Source organism: Parambassis ranga, chromosome 19 (assembly GCF_900634625.1).
Source record: "Parambassis ranga chromosome 19, fParRan2.1, whole genome shotgun sequence".
NCBI lineage: Eukaryota > Metazoa > Chordata > Actinopteri > Ambassidae > Parambassis > Parambassis ranga.
The window spans coordinates 13,968,419-13,991,920 of record NC_041039.1 but is presented as its reverse complement, the minus strand read 5'-3'; the positions used below and the strand labels follow the sequence as shown (position 1 = coordinate 13,991,920).

Sequence of the window (23,502 nt, the reverse complement as noted above, 5' to 3'; positions counted from 1 at the left end):
CACAGGCCACTCTGTGTATTTACAGACAACAAATCATGTTCAGCAAAAGTGACAAACCCAGCATGCCACAAAGCCAGTGGACTCCTATAGTGATCTTAGCGAAGAGAAAGCCATAAAACCTCGTTCCCTACAGCGCACCATCACTCTCTGCAGCTGGCCTGACGTCAGAGGACAGGGCTTAAACTGTCTACAGAGGACAACAACTTTGCAAACAAAGCCCTAAGTGAAGCCTCCTGGAAGTCCCGACTTTGACTTTCTCCTAGCTTCATGTCAACACGCTAAGCCCCCTCCACGGAAAAAAAAAAAAATACCACTATTACAGCACAATTTGGGAGCCATTCATCAAATAAGACATAGGATTAATTAAGCCTGAGGACTGAATTAGCCTCCCTCTTCACTCATCAAGGTGTACCCTTGGCCTGAGGTTGGAGTTGGGGGTGGGGGGCTCTGGTGGGGAGGGGTGGTGGGGGAGGTAGGGACAGTGATTTCATACAGCTAACATGTGTTTAGTACACTAAAGATTCACGCTGAGACAAAAAAAGAAAAATCTCTTTATCCCCAATTTGCGTATGATGTACGACAATAAAAAAACTCCAGAGGGGAATGCTACACCAGTGCTGTTCGTTACATATTAGCTTTTATGACACTATATTTACCAGAGAGAGAGAGGTGTTGAAGGATAAAGTTGGGAAAAGATTGAATGACAAAACTTATTTCCCTGCAGGTGCCCCCCCCTGTCTATCTATCTTCCACGAATGCCAGCTCTTTAGGCTAATAGATATCACATTACAATGACATTCAGCCTTTCACTGTTGTTTTTATTTCAATAATTTCCCATCCATAACAAGAACAATGGCACCAGAGAGACAATAGCCTTCTGTTTGGTGTGTTTTATGTGCTATGATGGCCTGTAATAAGTAAAGATTTCCTCCCCTGTGTACAGAGATATGACACACATACGCTCATAGCGTGCGCCGAGTTCATTAGTCCATAGCATCCCGTCCCTGACTGGAAAGGGTCATGCTTTTGATGAATGGACTGTGTAGCATGTAGCTTCAGGCTAAGATTTTTGCACCTCAAGAGGCGGAGAGAACCCAAGTCTGTTCGGAGCAAAGAAAGACAAGAAAGAAAGGAGGAAATGAGGGAGAGAAAGAGAGATGAATTCAGATTACCCAGGAGTTCTATCTCCCCTGAGTCCTGCATCCAAGATACATTAGGAATCTAATGTGCTATTTTTCTCTATCACCCCCCTAAGCCTAAAACATCTGTCCTTGGGGTGTCTCCGGTAATAGACAAGGGCTTTCGGACCCTTCACTAAGACAAGATAGCAGCCTCTACAAGAGCCCTTGACGTCCTGCCGACTTAATCTGCAAGTACTTCCACAAAATTGACATTGCCTAGAGAGTGTAGCAATCAGCAGACATGGTGTTACAAAGCATTTATATTTCAGCAGTGCTTCCAGAGAGAGTGAAGTCTGACCTTTTGGAGTCTTTCTTCTTTCTTACACTGATTTTTCTAACTTCAGAAAGACATTGTTTTTTGCTATGTGAGTTTCCTCAAGGTTAGTAGGCTGAGTTATCTGTGGCTGTGCTGCATATGATACACTGTATTTAGTGCCCATACTAATAGGGCATAGAGAAACAACCACACAATATAACAGTTTACTGGCTGTATTTCCCATAGGATTGTAATGTATTAGTATTTAAAAGAACTGTTATTGTATTGTTTTAATGGCCACATGACTTTTGTGTGTGTGTGTGTGTTTTTATGTTTTATGCTCCAATTCCTAACAACACTGTCAATCCAAATGTTTACATGAACTCCAAATCCCTGTTTCAGTTTGTGTGCTTAAGGATAAGTCTGCTGACTTTACACATTTTTATATTTACTGTCAACAAATCCCCTGAAAAGACTAAAACCAACAATGACTTTATCTGGCTGTGTAGCCAAAGCCTGCTGTACCTTGATAAAAGCTATTAAAAACAAGCCTGTGAAACTTGTATGAAAATATGACTTAAAAATATTTAACAGCTGCAGTAGATATGAATTGGATCTTGGATCAAGGCGGGTTAGGAAGGTCTGAAAGTACCAACAGAAACTGGTTTTGAGGTTTTTCTGAATTGCTGACAATCATTATTTTACAGACATTTCCCACCCAAGCTGTTTTCACCCCCTTAACAATAAGTGCGCAATCAATAATACCATATCATTTCATTATTATAATATTAATTATATATAATTATTAAACATTATTAAAATAATGTTATTGTGGACACTGTCACAGGCCAGAGTTTAACTTCGTCCTGATCAGAATCAGAATCAGAATCAGAAATTCTGATTCTGATTCTGATCTGTTACTTACCACTACCTGCCTGCACAATAATGGAGAAATTACATTTTTTTCCCCCTAACCCCCACAGCATCAGAGAATAATTGTTTTCATATGATCACAGATGTAAAATTCATGATACTCATTTTTCACATGAAAGATCTGTTAATGGAGGCCTGGTATTTGATGTTGTATTTCTACTAATTGAATTAAATCTAGTCAAAGAGCAGAAATATTTGTCTTAAAGGCTTTTGGACCCCCAAGCTCTGATTATAAATGCATCCCATTAAATGAAAAGAATATATCTTGATTCATTAATTATTAAAGAAAAGGAGAAAGAAATACTATGAGTACTCATTAATTTAACAGAGAAATAATGTCTCATTATTACGCAGGATGGGTGTAGCAACAGCTCTGCTATCGCTCAAGTCCCATTTATCCGTCTTACAGGGAAACCACGCAACCTGTTTAAATAAGAAGTTTCTTTGCAAAAAAAAAAAGATTATGTGGACTGAACAGATGGCTGAAGCTGTTTCTTTCACTGCTGTTTCTATTGAGCAATTAAAAGTTTCTGGCTGTTTTTCTCTCACCCATCCTCCCTCCCCCCCAAAAAAGTACAGATTGCAAACATGACAAGAGGTCAAATATCTGCGAGGGAAAAAGGAGTGGAACAACTGTTCCACCAAGCTGCTTTGGCCACAGCTGGTGTACACGCGGACGTGTATTCACCTGAACGAGGACTGGTAATCACCCCACACCGAAGTGAATAATTAGTGTAATAATTACCAGGCTTAAAATGAATCTGCGAGCTGCCCTCTCTCACAATGCCATCAAGAATAACAGGTGTTGAAAGTGCCTTGAAGGGACAGAGATTAAAGATTATTTCGTTATCCCGGCTCTCCTTCAGGCACAACTGTCTTGTGTTTTATCCTGTCATCCACAGCGAGGGTCGTGTGGGGCCTCATTTTCCTCTGGCTTGGCAGTTTTGGGAGCTAGGCATTTGACAGAGAGTGAATGTTGTTTAATCTGGGAGTGTGAGCCGTCCTTGAGCTTCCTGGAAACTCCGTGTCCACATAACCTCCAGCTACGTGGAGTTAGGTTGTACTAATGCTTATTATTAGCTGCCACAATGCATTTTTCTTGCAGTAAAAAATAAAAATATGTACATATTTTGGGTGTCAGTGCAACTAAATTCACACTGACGACATCATTTCCATTAACAAAACAGAAGATATTTCCCCTGCTGACAAAATAAAACCCTAACACGTCCAGGTTTCTTATTAAAACAGTGGACACTGCTGCTCTGATTTCCGTGGCTGTATCTACTCTCTGTTTTGACTTAAGCAATGAAGCAAGTGAGCCTAAGGGTGTTTGTTCTTGTAAGAATTACTTAAAGACTTGTCAAGATGCCACAACTCGTGCTTGGGTTCCCAGGCTCTTTCTGTGTTGGTTATTCAGACTTCCTGTGTGTTTTTGAAATTGCTACAGCAGGTGTAACACATCTCAGACACGGTGAATTAAATATTTGTTTCTAATGCCTTGCAAAGTGTATTTTGTGATTTAATTACGCTAGTACCGGGACAGTCCCAGTGGTATTGTAGAGAAAAGGCGATAAATGATAAATGGTCATTACAGTATATTTCCAGCGTCACTGTTGTATATTGCAGCCAGAAACCTTTATGTCATAATTCATTTGTGCAACACAAAAGGACCCATCTCCATAAATAGCAGTTTATGTAGCATTCACACAGTGTTACCATTCAGCAGTGACTAGAATATGTGAATGTCTATGCAAAAATCAAGATGAATGTGTGGTTGAAACAGACATTGGTTGATTATAGTATCAATATGACACCATGCACTTTATCTTTTACCGTGCCCTGTTGTCTTATAATGTTATATCATTAGTTTCCCTGACAATGATTTAGCATTCACCCTTCTACCCCATTGACCTGTGCTGTGTTTAAATGTAACCTTCTTTTAGCCCTAGCCATCATTTGTCACATTTGAGCTGTCAAATACACACAAATTGGACACAACCTGCCACGGACGGTGACAGTGAGACGCAGAGGGGCTGCAGAAGACAGAGGCAGGGAAATCAGCTGCATCTATTACATTTACATGGTCTGGGAAGGTTAGCGATTTTGTTCCTGAAAGATTACCACCTCTAATTTCTTTGGGGAGGATGGGACCTTGGTTCTGCTGCCAAGCCTGCTTTTCAGGTCAGGGCTCCCTGAATGTTAACTAAGACCCAGGAGCAGGTCAGTAAGCAGGCCAAGGGACCAGAGGAAAGCCTGCGTCCTATACTCTTACACTGGTGGCCAGCAAGTCGTGCAGAAAGTTGCCATCCATCTTTGGCACAATACTAATGAACCATTCCGGGTGAGGGTCTGCGGTTAGGAAAGGCTATCCAGGTAGCTCTCCACGGGTGCCTCCCTGCTGCTAAGTGCAACACTGGTTCTGAAATGTCTGCCAGTAAAAAAAAAAGACTTGCTTACCAAAAAAAAAAAAAAAAAAATCTCTAGCATCTCTACAGTAGGAGGCAAAGGCATTTGATGTCCTTGTACTGCTTGTCAACCCTTTTGGCTGTCTTCTTTAAGCTACACTACAAGAAATTTTCATGTCATTCCAGAAAGGCATCCTTTTTTTCTTCTAGGGTTTTTTTTTACTTTTACTTTGATCTAAATTATAAAACAGTTTCAACTTCATCTCAAACTATGATGAGCACTAGAACTATGTTTATGCAAATGTAGCTCCATCACATTTTTGAATGTCACTTAATTTTTTGTTATTTTATAGGCATGATGAAATGATACATGTGGCCGTGCACAGCTCCATCAAAGGCATACTGAGAATTTTTAAAGCATCTGTAGTGAGCTAAAAGTCCATTTGACTCCTCAGTACACACTGTAAATGTCTCAATTTATACTGGCAAACATAAAAAATATGGCTGCCATAACAGAAATCCCTGCTGTTTACTGTCATGTAAATTATGCATGTTACATTTGTCACAATATGTTATGAGAAACACAAAGGTAAAAATGACTGTACATCACATCCTTCAGTAATGTGCCCCATGTCATTTCATCTAATTTGGTTTACAATGAAATAGCCAATTAAAAACAACTTCATTACTTTGTTAATAAAGCAGAGGGACGACTCCGGGGAGCATTTCATCAGAAGTTAATTATGCAGTCTAGTATTCTCAAATGTTCGCAGCAATCGTACAGTGAGACTATAAAGCTGTTTTCATATTTGCATAACAGAAAGAGCGCCATGTGTTTTTGCCGCTCTCGCCACATGCAACGCCTCCGCTTGTTTAGAAACATGTTGGTGTTATTTGTATCTGTAGAGATGCGTTAGCGGTGAATCATACCTCACTGGATTTGGTTCCTGTGACATAAGGTAGTAGGCTAATCCCTAATGTTTGGTTTTCAAAACATGAGTATAATCATATATTTATGTTGTTGATGCTCCATAATAAGAACACAAACACACACATTTCACTGAAGAATTAATGTCCACTAAGACGGGGAGCTGTTTGAAATGTTTCAGTGGTCCCTGTAAGTTACAGCTCATCTGAATTTCTACAGTCTGTGAACTGAGCAGAACTCCTTAATGTGATCAACTCATCTTCATTGAGTTGTGCCGCAAAGCTCTTTATTTTCATGCTTCTCTGAGGTAAATGGTGCTTGAACAGCAGGAAGATCGCTCATTGTTAAACATATGGTTTTGTGCCAAAGGTCACCAGTGTTTCTGAGGGTTAATATCACCCAAACAGAGACAAACAGAGGGACCCATGCATATTAATGACAGCATATATTCCCCTGTGCACAGAAGATCGGGTAGATGTAAAGTCTGTGAATGTACAGTTTACTTTAATCATAAATAAATGAAGGCTTTGTCTATTCTGATATTCTGACTAATATTGTGACATTTTTTAATTTAGCCATCACATCACATGTTAGACTGACATGCTCTGAACTCAATTGGGATGTTTAAATATTTAAACATCACAAAACGTTACAATAAAAAGTGTGTAATAGTTTCACTTTGTCGACATGTCTCTTTACATTGACTGTGAGTAGGATCAGTCTCCCCTCAGCTACAATAAGAAATATTGGCTTAAATGAAAAAGTATGGGAGCTCAAAGCCATTCCAACACTGCGAAAGCCTGCAGGCTTTTAATACAGAGTGTGCCTTCTCCATAAATCTGCAACCAAAACAACTATCACTTTAAGTGAGAATTAGCAAACAGTTATCATTTCTGTGACATAAAAGGGTCCGTGCCAACATGCACTGAAATAATAAAATATTGAAACGTCTATGAAACATAAATGTGAATTCTTGCTACATCTGTCTCTTGCTAATTGAGTTGCTACCAAGAATGTTAGTACTCTGGAGAATAATTTGTCAGTGGAAAACATCGAATGGACCAATTTATTGGTTGCTGGAGGCTGTCGAGTTCCAACAGTCTTTGATCAACCTTTTTAGGTCAGTATCTCTCGAAATACAGAGAGGAGAATTACACAGCAGAGAAAATATCTCATCTTTTTTAAAAGACAAGGAAAAGTATTCTTGTAGTTACATTGTTTGGATGTAATAGTGCATAAATTCTTTAGAGGGCTTGAAGCCAGAAGTGGAAAAATAAAGGCTTCAGTGTACTGTGTTTATTGTTTTGTGTGGATGGTAACTTAAACATTTATTGTGAAAAAGTGACAGAAAGAGTAATTATAAGTTTTGGTTTTTTTCATCACTCACTGGATGTACTGACAGTTACCGGTGGGCTTTTCTGACACTCTAAATTAAAAGCATGCTTCAAAGAGGCTGGTGTTGGCTGAGAGGCTGATTAAACTTTGATTTTGAAAGAATCTTGGCATTTTGACAATGGATGTACTAAAGGTTGTTTGATATCTCAGGGAAGCATCACATTTCTGTTTTGCCTAAATAATATTAGAACTCATTACTGAGTGAGCAGTAGTATTCTGAGTGTTCTCAGTGAACTTGAGTTTATGGTAAATTCACTTGTATCAGGAACATCGCTGTACTTTAGTGTGTATGATACAAATCTGGACCATGTATTGGTCTATGTGAATGGTATAAATATGGACAAATGTAACCACTACCCCTTTGTGAAGCAGTAACTGTGATGGCTAAGAAAAAAGGAACAAAATAGTTCCTTGAGTGGCCACTTGAGGCTGACACCAAGTGTCGGTTTGGTGATCTGGGTTAACAGGGTTAGATGGACTTGTGCTGTGACTAGGATGGTGACAACCTGCTCTGAGCTTCCGTGTCAGAAGCTTCAAGTTATCCTGGGCGAGCCTTAACTAATCAGTTCAATCATCCCATGGCCTCTGGGTATTTTACATGTGTTGGTCAAACTACTGTTGATCAGACAAGCACAGCTTGAATTCTGGCAAGATGGATTATCATGTGAGTTCATGATCCCACAAGAGAAAACCTTTTAATAGTGTAATATGTGACATTAAAAGCAGTGTCTATCATGTATCATCATGTTTCATAAACATACTCATGCATTGATGTTATCTGACAACATCACACATCTAAAAATATATATATATACAGTAGCTATTATTTATATTATCTTGCTGGGAAACATTTTCTGTATTATCCTGTGACTAAAATAAAATGCTCATACTGAGTTTTTACTCCTTGACATTTGCCCTGGATGTGCGTAAAGACTGTAAGGCTCCTCTTTATGGGGACTTGTTACCTCAGAAACAACACAACAAATCCTATGTGACTTCTTTCTTCCTGTTTGGCTGCATTGTAACATTTTACAGTGATGGGTGACAGCTGTCTAAAACAAGCAATTCTGAAGAACATTCATTGCACGTAATGGCATGTTTTTCTACCTGAAGATTTAATATGTAAAGCAACAGAATATTTTACAGCCAGCCTCTTTTTTTTTCTTATTAAGCAGATTTAGCTATAAAAATGGCCACGGGTCTATACTGTATGCTGATCTTCTCCTCATCCCATTCATTATACCTATATGAATGGTCCCTCGGTCACATGGCTGGAAACTACAGTAATGCTGGCAGTAAAAGAAAAAAAAGTGAGTGCTACATTTAAAAATGCTGAATGGCTTTAATTAATTTGGAAACAGAAGACTTTTAGTCAGTGGAGGTCTGTTCTCCAGTGTCCACTGGAAAAAAGATGCTGTCTCAACAACCCACAATTGCTTTGTTGAATATAAAGTTATTCCACTCAAATGATTGTAACCTGCAGTCTTTGTGTGTGTGTGGTGCAAATGGTCAATACTATCAGCTATGATTTGACAACAAATAGAAACTGTAATAATCCTGAACTATACCTTCATTCAGACACAATAAAGTAAAACATGTTTACTTGAAGTATATCCACACTCCATAATAGTGAGGTCATGTAATTCATTTTAACTCAAAACATTTCAACAAGGCCCTCCAGGTAAGATATCAGGTTGTACAGCGCACTACATCATTAGCTCACACATGTACAGCGTCTCAAAGGACCTTTAATTTGAGTAGGAAAAGTCTGTTCCTTCGCTGTGAGGTTAAAGAGTGGGTGACAAGTGAAGAAAATCACAGCGGAATGCATTAATTAGGTAGACCTAAAAGCATATTTATCAAAGGCTAAGCCATATGGGAATTATCTTGGAAAGGATCTAATAAAGACAGGACAGGTTAATAGAATAAAAGGCCTTGAACAGAATGTGTGCTTATACATAAAATATCAACTGGATCACACATGTAAACGAATCATTAGGATACATGGATTAAATGTTTTGGCGAGCAGATTCTTAACAATGGAAGTGACCTTCATGTGGTCTGACAGTGACAATTGGCTTCTGATTAAAATGTCAAAGCCTCTGACTTCATTCATCTCTGTGAGATTCCACATGAAATGTGTGCTCAATATTTGCTCAGAGTGGGACGATGATGATTATGTGAACTTGAATATGCAGATATCAAATATAAATATTTAATAAAGTGCCTCCATCAGGGGAGGGGGAAGGGGGCAGAGAAAAAAAAAACAGTACACTGGTACATGAAGGAAATAAACAGCCCGGTGATTCTGGCTGAATCATCTAAACGGTGTCAATCACAGATGAATAAGGAGGGCTCCGCTCTCGGGTAGCAAAGACTGATGGCCCTTCAGTGGCGATTGAGACAGACGGAGCTGATTGAGAGAGCTTATCTTTATGGTGGAGCCATGGAATTGTTAACAGGATGTGATGGCTTGCATCCGCTGAGTTGAGCTGGGAAATAAAGCTGTTGGGTCCGGGCTGACTTGCCATCATTCACAGAGGTAATGATCTCTGTCTGGCTCAGAAGTATAAGTAATAAGTCTGCCCACAGGTTAGTAAGGGCATGACACAGCATGGAACTTGGACAGATAAGTGCAGGTCAGAATGTGGCTACATTTGTAATAAATTTAATAGGCTATTTTATAAAGATTAGAATATGCTGTAAAACCTAAGGTTGATGAAGTTTAAGTAACAGCCCTTTATTCCCATCCATGGACTTTTTTTTACATTTCTCTCTTATGATCCAGTAAATGTAGTATAGAGCAAAAAGACTGCAGTTTTTTTAAATGATGGGGGAACTAATATTCCTTATGTGATCAAAATGGAGACAGGAGTATGTTGAAGGGGAAGCAGTCAAAGATCTGGCTCCACTCAATTATCTTCAGCAGGATAATTAATCAATTCAGTATGCACATCCAAGTCTCAGAGGCGTCTTTGAGATAATTGTTCTCATTGACTTGAATAATTATTTGTTTGCTGATTTAATTATTTTCACATTTGGAAAACAAATGAATGTGCGCTGCTACATAATCCTGATTGTTTTTTTTTTCTTTTGATGTAGGTGAAAAAATCACTAAATGTACTGCGGATGTGAGTATCAGACTAAAACACTGATGTTATGATAACTCCTACTGCAAGAATTGTCTCTTGAGAAATTAACTGCAATCAAATTCAGAATTTATGTCATTATGTGTGTGTGTGTGTTTTTTAAACATTAACCTCTGTGAAAAGAAGGCCAATAAAACATGAATTGTTTTTGCCTTGTGGCATCAAAACAAACTACATGGAAACAAAGGCTAATATTTCTCAGATAGGAGGTCAGCTCTGGGTTACAGACACGGTCTCCTCACACTGTGACTGGCATGGTGAAAACAATCCTCGGAGTCCTCAGTTCACACCATTACAAGTATTTGAGTGAGACCTTGCGGCTACTGTGGCAAATAGCACAAATTATAAGGGGCCATTTTAATGGCACTCACTACTATTTATCATGCCGTTTTAAATGTTTTGCTCATTTGTTTCCATTAAATATTTCATCTTCCCTTAAATATTCATTTAACTTCCTCTTTAAATTTTTTACCAGTCTCTTTGCGGTTGCTATCTTCTTGCCTCCCTTTTAGGCTTTGCAATCATAAATAATTATTCATCTACACCCAAAAAGAGATTGCATAAAACATGCACATGAATCCTTTTTGTCTTTTCTCATTAGTGATATACTTCGAGTAGCCTAAATACTTCCCGCTATACCCCACTTATGGAAATTGGTTGGAGAAGCTTCCTAATGATTCTGCTTCACAAATAGGATTCAGACTTCACTTCTGATCCTAACGTTCACCCCTCCTTCAGTTTCTGTGTTACTTTTAAAAGGATCAATCATTCTATACATTTTGAATCAGACAATGCTGCTAAAGCTTTCATGGTAAAACTAACTGCTGGGCTAAAATGAAGCTATATGCAACAATAGGAAATGCAATGCAACACAGCTTTCCAGTGTTACTTTCCACTCCAATATTCTATGACATTTTGGATTAATACAATCCTTATATTTATATGCATTTCTTAGAATAATTTACAGGATTCATATAAAAAGGGTGAGGACAAAATAAAAAAAGTATTATTGTGGAAATATATTACAACCATGCTAACAGAGGTGAACTGGAGTTACCAGGTTTTTGTTGTGTTTTAGTTCTTAGTTTTTCTCAGCTAAACGGGCAACATTTGTCTTAATTTGTGACTGCATGGTGTAGTTCCATGACTCATTAGCATACAGCACCACAGTGGAAGGTGGAATGGAAGCATAAACTCTCAATTTGCCTGGATTATCCTTTTGTGATGAGGCCTAATGATCCAGCAGAGTAAATAGCAATGTGTTAATTAGAAATTACACCGAATGATCCGCTGCACACACAAAGAAGCATTAACAAGGCTGCATCAATATAACTGTCTTTTATCTGCTTTTTCACTATGGTGTCTGGAAATAATATTCCAATATGCTGAAAAGACATTATGGCAAATTTGTTGGAGTTGATTGATATGCTCAAAACTTTAAAAAAATGCCTAATTACCACCACAATATTGCAACTATAAGGAGATTACAACTGCCAAAACAAGGACAGGAATATTTCTTGCAATACAAAGAAAATACAGCAGAATTGCTTTGCTTAAATTTACATCAAATTAAGAACATTAACCGGAATTTATAGTTATAGCTGCGCTCGCCAAGTTTTCAATCACTACATGCCAGACTTTTCTCCAATTTGCTATCTGCAGGTTGTATGTCAGATTTTATCAACATAAGTTTCACCCCAGACTTGTGTTTAAGTAAGCGTCTGCTTCCATCTAGTGGCAAAGGTTGGTAACTACAGGCATCACGGTCTCACAATTAGATTCAAATTATATTATTTATAACAAACTGCTGAATTTGATATTCTTTGATGTAGTGTATCTTATAGAGTCTATCCCTGAAGGAGATACAGAAGTGCTCCAGCTGAGGTATAGGACTGCACTAAATATACTGAAATTCTGGCATTTCTAGCCCTGGTCTGACTCTTGAACTATGTATCAAGTAGACTACTGCGGAGTTCTATAATTATTTTGGCACTTAACAAAGTGTGTCATCAGCAAATGGTGTTTATCAGGGCCAATGAAAGGAAACACACACACAGAAATGTTACAGTGATATTGCAGTAAAATTGGCTTACGCTGGGAGTCACTTGATCACATTATGAAAGTTACTGAAACAAAAAAATAGGCTAATATTATAATATAGAAGAAAGCCTTAAGTCCAATTAGAGAAAGTGTGTCTTATTTCCCTTGCAGTAATTCTATTCCGCTTGGGTAGGTCATTGGTCAAATGACACGGAGGCTATTAGGAAACAAACTACTAAAACAGTTAGTCCAGACAAAATAAATAAATGTTGCAATATTCCTTCACAGTCTGAAATGGTTAAATGTATGGAAATACACTGAGAAGCGAACTGATTGCTTCAATGCTCTGACAGCGAAGTCTACTTTAAACATGTTATTTTCCATTATCAGCAGAGGGCAGTGAAACCTTAAGGAGCGCCCATAGACCGTACAGTTTACGGAAGAAGCAGCATGGTCCGGGTTGCCAGGTTCGCTTATTTCCCGTATGGTGGTCAAAAGATTAGTCTTCTGTTCATGTCATTTACAAAAGCAATCTCTCCAGTCATATGACGTATTTTAAATTATCTTCAGACAGTCCTATACTCGATTTATAAACTTTTTTTAATGTTTTAACCCATGAAACACTAAAAATACGTGATGGTTTTGATTAAACAATCACATGTCCTAACATACGTTGGAGCAGTGGAAAATATTTAAACGATTAAGCAGTGAATTAAAAAATAACAACTTGTTTGAACCTGGTCAGATTTTCAAGTACTCTATGTTAAAAAGAACAGGTTTAGAGGGGTTGCATACAAACCTTGGGAAACACAACTGGCAACTCCACAGATGTCTCGGCACCGCTTGCTAACGTTGTTAGCAAACAACAACTTTCTGCTGTTACGTAGCTGTGATTGACTTGGGAAAACTCCAGTTTAATAAGCGGACAGTGACTTTGTATTTATCATGGTTCCATAGAACAACTTTGCTAACGTCGTGTCGTAGTTGACAACTGGATTTATCTTCAAGTTACACCCGGCATGTGATTTGCTGTGGCTACTGGCTACCTTAGCTAACCGTAGCCTAAAAGCTAACGTGACTAACATTTGTTACGTCCGCAGGAGAGCATTCTGACTTGGAGGAAGGAAGGAAACTGATAAGTAGGATCACTGCGCACCTCTGCTCATGCAGCGCTAGCTCACTTTTGGACTCCCGGGTTCACACTGTGACGCATTTAGAAAAGGTGACTATCTGTGCACCCAGTGTGACATTTGACACTTTTTGGTCAGTGAGATATGCGGTTAGTTGGGACAGTTAGCTTTTAGCAAGCACGGCTAGCTGGTCTCCCTGACGTGGGCTAGCCTGCTAGCGTCAAACTTTTGAAAGAAGTTGTGTAAGTCCGATTTAGCTGTCTGACTGTTTTAGGAAAACAGGATATTTCTCGGGTGGACTCTTTCACTGTCCAGCACCAGGGCGACAGGAGACACTTATGGCATCGGATGTGATTGAGGGCGAAGCGGTGCTAATAAGTGATATGAATGTGAACAATAGCAACCCAGATTTTGTCACACCCAGGAGGACTCATGAGGATTTGGGAATCAGACAAACTTCTAGCCCGTCTTCTTCCGGAGTGTCGGGAGAAGGTGATGACGAGGATTTAAACGAATTGCAAAGTAGCACAGCTTCCACGATTGAAAATGGCGAAGAGGCATTTCAAGACAGTCAAACCAAAACAAGAGGTACGCCACAGGAAAGGACAACTCCAGACAATGCGCAGGAACAATCGGGAGGAAGAAGCTCTACCCCCGTGAGCCTCCCCCAGCCACGCTCGCCATCTGGACCCATTGGAAGGTCTGTATTTATACAATTTGATGTTTGGCCTACTTGCTGGCTTCTTGGTGTTATTTGCAGGGATCTGGTTTCATGTCTCAAGATTTCAGCCCCTGAGGCAGATCACTGCTCTGTCAATCCTTTAGTTTATTGTCTATCCTTTTAGTTGACAAGTTGACAGGCATCATTGCTTGTAAGCATTGTTGGCTTAAACTTCTCACCTTTTTCTAGTGACTCCATATCAGATTATAGCTAGGCTTGCCTAAGAAAGTATACAGCTATTGAGTTACACCTTGACCTAAAATCTGAAATTAATAAAAGAGAACATATTCTGTGAAAACCCTTTATCTGGTCTGTCTGTCATCTGTAGCCTGATCAGAAAAGACATAGCAGACCACACTAGGCTGATATGTTATCTATGAATACCTGTGTAAACACACTTAAATGCAACAACCAGCAGTTTTAATGACATAAGTATACATTTAGATTTGAAGAGAGTTTTACTAACTCTCTAATAGGCCACTTTGTTTCTGACATGTCAGATGTTTTTGGGGAACTAAACTTCCTGCAGCAGTTCTAATCATATTGCATTCTACTCTTATAAAGGAAGTAAATGATGAATGTATCAATTGATACACCACCCCCTTATCACACAATACTTGCAGTAGTCTGATGAAAGTGTTAGAGAGGAAGTATCATTAAAGTCAAATCATCCAGTCAGATCTCCATCTTTATTTAGCTATACCAGAATGACATAATTATTGTTATGTATCATTTGTCCTTTCAGGCGCCTGCATTCCTGTAGGCGCTGGATTTTAAATGTAATGTTGGGATTAGCAGTATGTTTAAGTAGACGGCTGAACTGATACGTTGTGAAACGCTGAGCGCTAAATGCCCACAATGTTTTTGTCTGGCAAATTACAGTCGTGCGTATGATTAGTGCATCAAAGGGAGCTCTGTACAGCAACGATGCATATACCAGGGTCAGCAAGCTTATGGTGTATAAGCTAAGCCCCTAACACAAGCTTGTAAGCTTTTCAAGAAGCCATTGATCTGATTATGTGGCCAGTTGCAAGCTGAAACGCTTGATAAGATTCTCAAACATGGGACTGCTGTGTATCGTGGAATGATGCATGTGACACTCAGCATCTGTCCAGTAACTGGTGCAACAGGTATCATACATATCCTGGTAACATAGGACACACTGTTTCATACAACAGTTCATGTTACACTTTTAGATAAGAAATCAGTCTGTTTACAAAAGAATTGTTCTGAAAAGCACCACTTCATATATGTTAAAGCTGAGATATAAAATGTTGATCTACAAACTGGTGAATGTTATTTGAAACTATCAGTAGAGGCTGCTGTGGTTCTACTGGAGGGATGTATCTTACACATCAGTGGCATATATAAATGATATATTAAAGAAGTGAAGAATCATTTATTTTTTACCCCTTTATAAAGTAAAGGAAGAATAGTTTATATAACCAAAAAATAGGATTTTCACCACATCCTTTGTGCAGTTAAGCATACATATCATCGATCATCGACTAACTTTATGAAGGCTTTATGTTGCCAAGGTATTAAACAAAGAACACAAATTTCCTTTGACTTTAACTTCAACATTTCCCCCATAATCCTTTGATGATTGTTGTACAAGTCACTGTTGAAAGATAAACAATTAAATGTTAATCTCTGCTGGCCCCGCTCCTGATCTTAATACCGCTGTAGAACAAGAGGACCTTTTAGCAGTTAGAGCTATTAACCAAAAATGATTGTGTAACCTTTTTGTGTTTTCTTTTCCAGCCTAGAGCGTCAAGAGTCAGTCGCCACAACAGAGGCTCGCCTAAGAATGGAAGGGGTCGAACTGAAAGAAGAGTGGCAGGATGAGGACTTTCCACGGTACTGCATTAATCAGATGTATCACATGCTGGTGTTTTGAAAGTCACATTAACTATAGACATGCTGAAAGTCAGATTACCTTCTGTTTGAAAACTAGGCCCCTCCCAGAGGAAGAGGAACTTGAAGATGAGCTTTTTGCAGGAACCTTAGAAGAGCAAGACCCCGGTAATAGAAGAATAGAAAACGACTGTATAATGGGGAAACATTTATCATCATTAGCTGTTTCAGCAGCTTAGTAGGAATAGTATATTTTTAGGAACACACCACATAAATGACCTGATGCGTGTTAACATTATCACTGGCATCCTATCCTAGGCTATGCAGTGAACCATGGCAAGAAGGCTAAGAAAAAACTTGCTGCTCCAGAGATTAGTCTTACACTTGACCGCAGTGAAGGTTCCCTTCTCTCTGATGAGCTGGATGAAAGCACAGAGCTGGACCTCGATGACATAGACACACCCTCTGACAACAGCAATGAGTTTGAATGGGAAGGTAAGGGTTTGAATTTAAAAATACATCGTCGCTTCAGTACTCTGTGTCTTACAACCCCCTTTTTCCAATTTAGCTGTCAGAGGATTTAAACCTTAAAGTAGGGGAGGTGGAAAGACCTGGGTCATGTCCATGTTTATGAAAAAATGTTTTCTCAAGAGGCCAGCCTGTTGGAAAGAAGCTGGTTCCTGGTTGCACTGGCATTTTCTTTCTTAATTATACAAGTTTGCTTGGGCAGGTTACTGCCTGATGTGTAGTTAAAATATGCCTGTTGTTTTTGTGTTTCCACACTGCTGCCTTCCTCTTTTTTTCTCTCGGAAGAATTGTTTCCGTTCTCTGCCTGGAAACAGGCTGCAGGCCAGCAACAGGTTTCTGTCTTCCCTGTGGTAAGGTCTCTTAGACAGCCTTCTTGTATTTTTTAAAATGCAAACCATTAAACAATCAACCCCTATTGTCCCGATCACAAATTTATTTCAAACAAATCATGTGTTTTCACTTTTTATTCCCTTTTGCTGTCACTTCATGATTTTGATTGTGTCATTTTTTTGTTTGGGCAAACAATAGCAGCTTGTCACTTAAGACTGGAATTAATAGGCACTGTATCACTGCAGTTATCAGATGTCAGCCATTGGTGTTGTTGGATTATTAGTCACTCAATGTTTCATATTTTACAAGATTACAGACCACAATAAATAGCTCTATAAAATTATGTTATCCTTCAGTATGCAAAGGCTTTGTTCTAGTCTAATTAATATACATATTGAAGGAAGCAATACTGTACATTATGGTATAATTTTGTTGCATTTGGCATTTTAGCATTCTACTTAGTGGTATGTTATGTGATTATTGTTAATGTTGTTGATCATTTTATTAATGAAAAAAGTAAAGGAAACTAGAGTCTTAAACTGCATATGTAAACGGGCTGCTCACAGACCGATCCTCATTACAGTGTGTTGGTGTGATTTTGCTGTTCTGTTCTGAGTTATGTTTGATTGTGTTTGTTGCATGCTCAGTATACACGATCATTTGAGTAATTTGCTTGCTAATTCATTATACAGAATGAGACATTCTACACATTATGCAGCTGTCTATAAAAAGGTTGCATAGAAGTCTCTCAGAAATAGTACAACAGTGTTTTGCTGTGTTTCTGGCTATTGTAAAAAAAAAGTGAAAGGGAGACACTCAATTAAAGATCTGATTGTTGATGTTAATTCCAAGTGAAAGCATGCTATTAAGATACAAATGTTGAGTGCATGTGATTAAAAAGTTAAAATAACAGACTGATTTAAACACTTAAATGACATTTCTGATGGAATGATTCTGATTCTAACCATGTTCCAGTGTTACAATATTCAACCTGGTTTAAAGTGTCTCTTTTTCTTTAGATGACCTTCCTAAGCCAAAAACTACAGATCTACTACAGAAAGGTGTGGAGTCAGTTCAGGAGTATTCAGCCATGGATGAGAGGGAGGAGGGTCGACGCTGGAGGGTGTTTCGTATCGGAGACCAGGAGCACAGAGTAGACATGAAGGCCATTGAACCTTACAAGAAAGTTATCAGCCACGGAGGTCAGTTGGCATTATATTATGTTGACACACACCCCTACTGAAATGTAGCAATTATATTTTTTACCCTCTAACCATGCTTTATTTATGTGTTTGGCAACATTGATTCTTGAATTTTTGACTGCAGGATACTATGGAGATGGTTTGAATGCCATAATTGTGTTTGCTGTGTGCTTTATGCCTGAAAGCAATCAACCAAATTACAGATACATCATGGACAATTTATTCAAGTGAGTGTTTCTTTCAATTCCACCGATCCTCTGAGCACACAGATTAGATTTATCGCTAATGGGATATTACTGTTGCAGGTATGTCATTGGCACACTGGAGCTTTTGGTTGCTGAGAACTATATGATTGTTTATTTAAATGGGGCAACTTCTCGGAAAAAGATGCCAAGCATCGGCTGGCTCAGAAAGTGTTATCAGCAGATTGATAGGAGGTGAGTGTGAGTGATCACATAACAGCACCATGATATGGCACATGTGCATTAAAATTTCTACATTCCTTTTCACTTTTTCTGCACAGGTTACGGAAGAACTTGAAGTCTTTGATAATTGTGCACCCCTCTTGGTTTATTCGCACTCTGCTGGCACTCACAAAACCTTTCATAAGGTAACTGTGATGTTTAAAGTCACTGTTATTAACATAAAATTAAATGCATAAAGATAAGTGTAACCTTCTCTACCTTTTTCTACTTTACAGCTCCAAATTTAGTCAGAAAATCAAGTATGTGTACAGCTTGACAGACCTTGCTGAACTGGTTCCAATGGAGTATGTGTCCATACCAGATTGTATTAAACAGTAAGTATATTATGCATTAGGCACTTTTACTTTTAAACAGCATGTAAGACAGATTTTTGGTTTAAGCCCTCAGATCAGATTTTTCTTTAATATTTAACTTCTAAACTTTTTTTCTTAAGCTTAGAAGGTAATGATGGAAAGTTGATACCGCCTATTTGGAACTATTATACATAGTATATCCCAGGGGTCACTATCATTGATTAGACCACAGTTTATGGAACAGCAGTCTGACTGTGAACCCTAACTAATGGGCATAGCTGCCAGGCACAGCTGTAAAATTGCTTATGTCTTCTTCCTTGGTGTGGTTCAACTCGTGGCAGAAACAATATTTCGTTCTGTCGCTGTTGGCTGTGTATCTTCCTTTTCTTAACCCCCTTTTCCTGCCCCCCTTTTTAAGGTTTGATGACGAAAAAAATAGGAAAAGCCATAAAAGGTATATATGCACTTTCACCCAGGGTCAGTCTCCGCTTTTGCATTGCTTTGAACTAACAATAAATTGATCAGTTGGCCTTCAGAAACACACCAAGACACCTATTTCTGCCCTGCATTTTTGTAGTTAGATGACATCCTCTTATCTCCCAGCCAAAATAAACAACGTTCCTCCCCAGTGTTCTCAATAAACATACTACATAGCTGTTTGATTTACTAAAGTAGGTGGCTTGGTGATTGCTTAACCCAATAAATTACTTTTTTGAGCCAATGCTGAGACAGTCATCACAATTCCATGTTAAATTTGCTTTATAGTAATGTCAAACCAAATACTGTAGTACTTTTTCTTCATATATCTAAAATACATTGCTTTTTTTCTGTAAAAGTTCTTCAAGTCATATTCACTCACATGTGTGTTTGTAAAAACCAGGTTTAGAGTTTGATGTGGTTGGTGTTTGGTAAGTTTGCTCATGTCTCTTGAACTGAATGGGGTGGAACTATGAAGAAGTAGTTTGTCTTAGTCACTGTGGTGTGTGGTTGCACTGTAACCATGTCCTCACATGGTTCTCCTCAGTAACTGGCTCTTGCTGAACACCCAGCTTGTTCCTCACAGCTCTTTGCATGACTCACCACACATACCCACTCCCTCCTGCTGTTGTTTTGGTAATTGCCACAGACCTTTGTCAGCCTTAGTCTTGCACACTGAAATATTGTGCCTGTTGACAAGGATTGAGATCATTTGCTGAAGTTAATCCTGTAGATATGTTGTGAGATTTTAAAACATTAGAAAAGTATAATCATGTCATTGTAAGGTCTGTGTACATACTCACAATCTGTAGCTGGTTAGGTAAGTTGCTAACATAACAGAGGCTTGATATGCATGTGTTACATTATGAGTCTTTGTTAGAGCTTGCACCAGTTGATTAGCTGTGATGAGTTACAGCGTGCTTTGCACAACAAACAATGACATGAGACTGTCAAACAGTTTTTAACAATGCTTTATTATGCTGGCACACACCAGAAAACATGTATGCAGGTACCGATATATTGTAGAGATGCCAATGCAGACTACATACCCATCTAAAAGGCATATTTTCAAAACACAGATGTGCATTGTCAGCACAAATGCTTGTCATACTATGCTGTAGTATGCCTATTACTATTACATCTATTGCTATTTGAGCTGTGCTGGTAGAGAAAGCAGATAATAGTATTTAGCCCTTTTAACTACCGGTATGTTTAAAAGCAGGAATGAGTGCATTTATCTCACAAGTTTCAAAAGGAATCTTGCTGTGCTAAGCTGCTTTTGATTTCTGTATTGACCAGCTATTCCAAGAGCTTGTATAAATCAGTATGTATAGTCACAGTTTAATTATTTGTGTTTGGAAAGTTCACAAATTTTCACAAATTCTGTTGACATAAGTATTGCCACCCTTTGTGTTTGTGCTACTTGTCTGGCTTTGATTATATATAAATGTGTTGCAGTGCAGTAACCTGGTAGTGACATGCTATATTAGATGGTGTGCCATCCTGGTCACACAGATGTTTGATTACTGCTGAATTTATCTGCAGAATCGACCAGGACATGCATGGCAAAATGGAGATTGCAGCTGCTGCTGTTCCAGAGTGACCCTGTTCGCACTGCAAGATGTGGAGGAGAGTGATGAAGAATGTTTAGAACTACAGCCACTCTTATGTTTATGTTTCTGGGCAATGTGACTGGAGACTTGTATCAGGAAAGTGCCTTTTTGAAACTATGCGTCTGGTTATGGTCATGGAACTTTTTGCTGTATTTTGCGTCAAGCAGCTTGATCTTCATCATTTTGTCCACATGCTGTCTGAAATATTTTTAATCTGTTTTATTTACTCCTGTTATATCATGTCAAACTTTGTTTAGTGCGGTCTCCTAGTTACTGTTGTATCTACACATTATTTAAGGCACTCTGTTACAAGTGGTTGATGCATGTTCTGCTTTATTACATTTAAATATATATATGTATATTTATATTCAAAAGGTGTCAAAGGAGATAAATTAATATATTTTTATGGTCTGATTTTAAACTGCATTTTAGGTCTCTGACCCGAGTGACATTTCATACAAGTTTGATGAGACGGCACCTTTTTTTCACTGTTCACTGCTGATGTTCTCAGTTTGATATCCTGCCTGGGGAAAACAAAGTTTTATTTTTGCCCCTCCCTTGAATGTACCCTCTGACTTGTGGAGGGTAGACATTGTTGAAAGCAGAAATCTGAAACAAAATGTAGGCCTTATTACTCTTCAATAAGTAAAGCCATGGATCCATATGTTGTTTTCATTGTTTCAAAACATCTAATGTCAGTCATGCAGTGGTGCCCGGATAAATGACTAATCCTGCAATTAAATTGTATTTATGTTTTTTTATTAACTTCTGCAGGTGTTATGGCAATTTTGGAATACTGGATGTAGTCACAGGCTACATAGCCAAAAAATAATGCATAGAACTACATTATCTCAGCTAGGGTTATACACAACTATTTTGTACGTCCATTCTAGTTAGACTCCACTAGATGGCACTACTAATACAGATTTTAAATCCTAAACAAATGGATTCTATCTATCTATATGACAAAATATAAACATTTTGAAAAAATAAATGGCTCAAATTTAAGAACCTACCTACAATCCACAGCATCAACAGACTGAAATGCTGTTGCAGTGCAGAGTATTTCATTAGCAAGTTTGATAAACTACATTTACAATTCAAGCTGCCACACTTCAACCTCTTGAATAACATAAAATGTACCTATCCCAAGTACTCTCATATAAGCTTTGCAAACTGGCTTAATATTGCTGAGATTACAGTATCTCATGGCCCAAAGCTTTAAAACGCAGAATGGACTCCATACACCTTATGGCTACATCATCAATCTTAGGATCAAACTTATTTGCAAACAGGTGGTGTTGCATCAGGAGCCACTGGAGGTCTCCTGCTCCATACACACAAACCGCCCTCCTGTACTCTCCAGTGCACGGATAGTATGGGGCCCCCTTTTCCACATCTCCTGCTAAATAGCTCCACTTCACCACACGTGCAAGCCCTTGCATGTCTGACATGTCGTACTTGCTGTTGGCAGGCGCTGATCCGGGGACAGAGGGCATCCTCTGCAGCGTGGCCCACAAGTGCTCATCAGGGCTGTATGTGTCCTCCTCCCACGCCAGAAACTTCTGAACCACACTGTTCTCCAGGACGTGCTTCACAAAAGCTCTTGTGACCACAAAATAGGCATTTCCTGAGAACATGGGGCTGCTGATGGGTGGGGGACTTTTCTTCTCATTTGTCTTAATGACTGTGTCAGTGACATTGTAATGGTACTGCCACCGGAGTTTCTTGTAGTCATTGGTGGCTTCTGACTCCATGCTGTTCCTCCCATTGAGGACCTTCAGCACCTTCACTATTTCTCTGTTTGTTTTGATAGGGAAGTCTGTCCCACAGGTGTTGAGCAGGTACTTCCAGTTGATGTGAGAGTTTAGCAGATCTTTCATGCAGTTCAAATCTGCCTGTACGCGAGACCATGAGGCATAAATTACACTTTCTAATTTACTGGCTATAAACACATTGGGAAGGCATGAAACAATGGCCACCACAGCCTTCTGAAAATCTGCAGTGGATTTCTGGTCCACATGGACACAGTAGATATTCTGAGGTGCATAAATAGCTCGTAGAAGTCGCTCAAACATTTCAATCTTCTCATGGATCACCATGGTGTACGCAATGGGGAAATTATTCTCCTCCTCGCTGAGAGTCTCTGTAATAAATCCTCTTTTTTCAATGTAAGCATAGCAGTCCTTAGTTGCATTAAGGTAGAAGTCCTCAGATAGAAGATTCTTCTTTGTCCTGGATGCCAGAAGCATTTGTAACTCACTTCTGTTCACTGTGCCCCCACTGATAATAGCCAAGCAGCCAGGCAGGTCAACGGAGAACTGCTGTGGTATCTTGAGGTCGTCAGACAAATTCCTCCTAGATCCAGTTTCCCAAAAAGCGACACAAAAAAACATAGCCACAAGGATGAGGGTGAGGGTCCCCGACGACATTTGGCCATTCATGTATCTTGCAAAAGCCATTTTCCTTACTGGATGTGACCACAGCCCTGTTACAGTTTGACCTGATGCAGGAAGTGTTTCATTTAATGAAGGAACACACTCCAAATTTCTCCCTCAGGAGGTGTGGTAATTATAGGT

The 23,502-nt window shown here is 38.9% G+C and overlaps 2 protein-coding genes across 5 annotated transcripts; one reads left to right on the top strand and one right to left on the bottom strand.

The window, feature by feature from the left end:
* The first annotated feature begins 13,108 nt into the window (after positions 1-13,108).
* On the top strand, positions 13,109-21,587 carry bnip2 (BCL2 interacting protein 2). 4 transcript variants are annotated; one of them, XM_028430896.1, is made up of 12 exons: positions 13,109-14,117; positions 15,903-15,998; positions 16,096-16,163; positions 16,314-16,490; positions 17,873-18,055; positions 18,180-18,282; positions 18,361-18,492; positions 18,579-18,665; positions 18,756-18,854; positions 19,252-19,287; positions 19,714-19,741; positions 20,856-21,587. In XM_028430896.1, exons 1-11 carry the CDS (start codon positions 13,756-13,758, stop codon positions 19,724-19,726), a joined length of 1,356 nt encoding a protein of 451 aa, XP_028286697.1. In that variant the 5' UTR covers positions 13,109-13,755; the 3' UTR covers positions 19,727-19,741; positions 20,856-21,587. The 4 variants fall into 4 exon arrangements, with proteins under 4 accessions (XP_028286697.1, XP_028286695.1, XP_028286696.1 ...); XM_028430894.1 differs by lacking the exon at positions 19,714-19,741; XM_028430895.1 differs by lacking the exons at positions 19,252-19,287; positions 19,714-19,741.
* Positions 21,588-22,119: 532 nt separating this feature from the next.
* On the bottom strand, positions 22,120-23,472 carry gcnt3 (glucosaminyl (N-acetyl) transferase 3, mucin type). The gene has a single exon (XM_028430471.1). The coding sequence runs from the start codon at positions 23,383-23,385 to the stop codon at positions 22,120-22,122; it is 1,266 nt and encodes a 421-aa protein (XP_028286272.1). The 5' UTR covers positions 23,386-23,472.
* Positions 23,473-23,502: the final 30 nt, after the last annotated feature.

Bases quoted from the DNA above. Each gene is read 5' to 3' on its own strand.
- gcnt3 (XM_028430471.1), bottom strand. From the start codon at position 23,385: ATGGCTTTTGCAAGATACATGAATGGCCAAATGTCGTCGGGGACCCTC.
- bnip2 (XM_028430893.1), top strand. From the start codon at position 13,756: ATGGCATCGGATGTGATTGAGGGCGAAGCGGTGCTAATAAGTGATATG. The intron at 15,999-16,095 runs GTACTGCATTAA...TTTGAAAACTAG, and splicing joins CAGGATGAGGACTTTCCACG to GCCCCTCCCAGAGGAAGAGG. The intron at 18,666-18,755 runs GTAACTGTGATG...TCTACTTTACAG, and splicing joins CTCACAAAACCTTTCATAAG to CTCCAAATTTAGTCAGAAAA.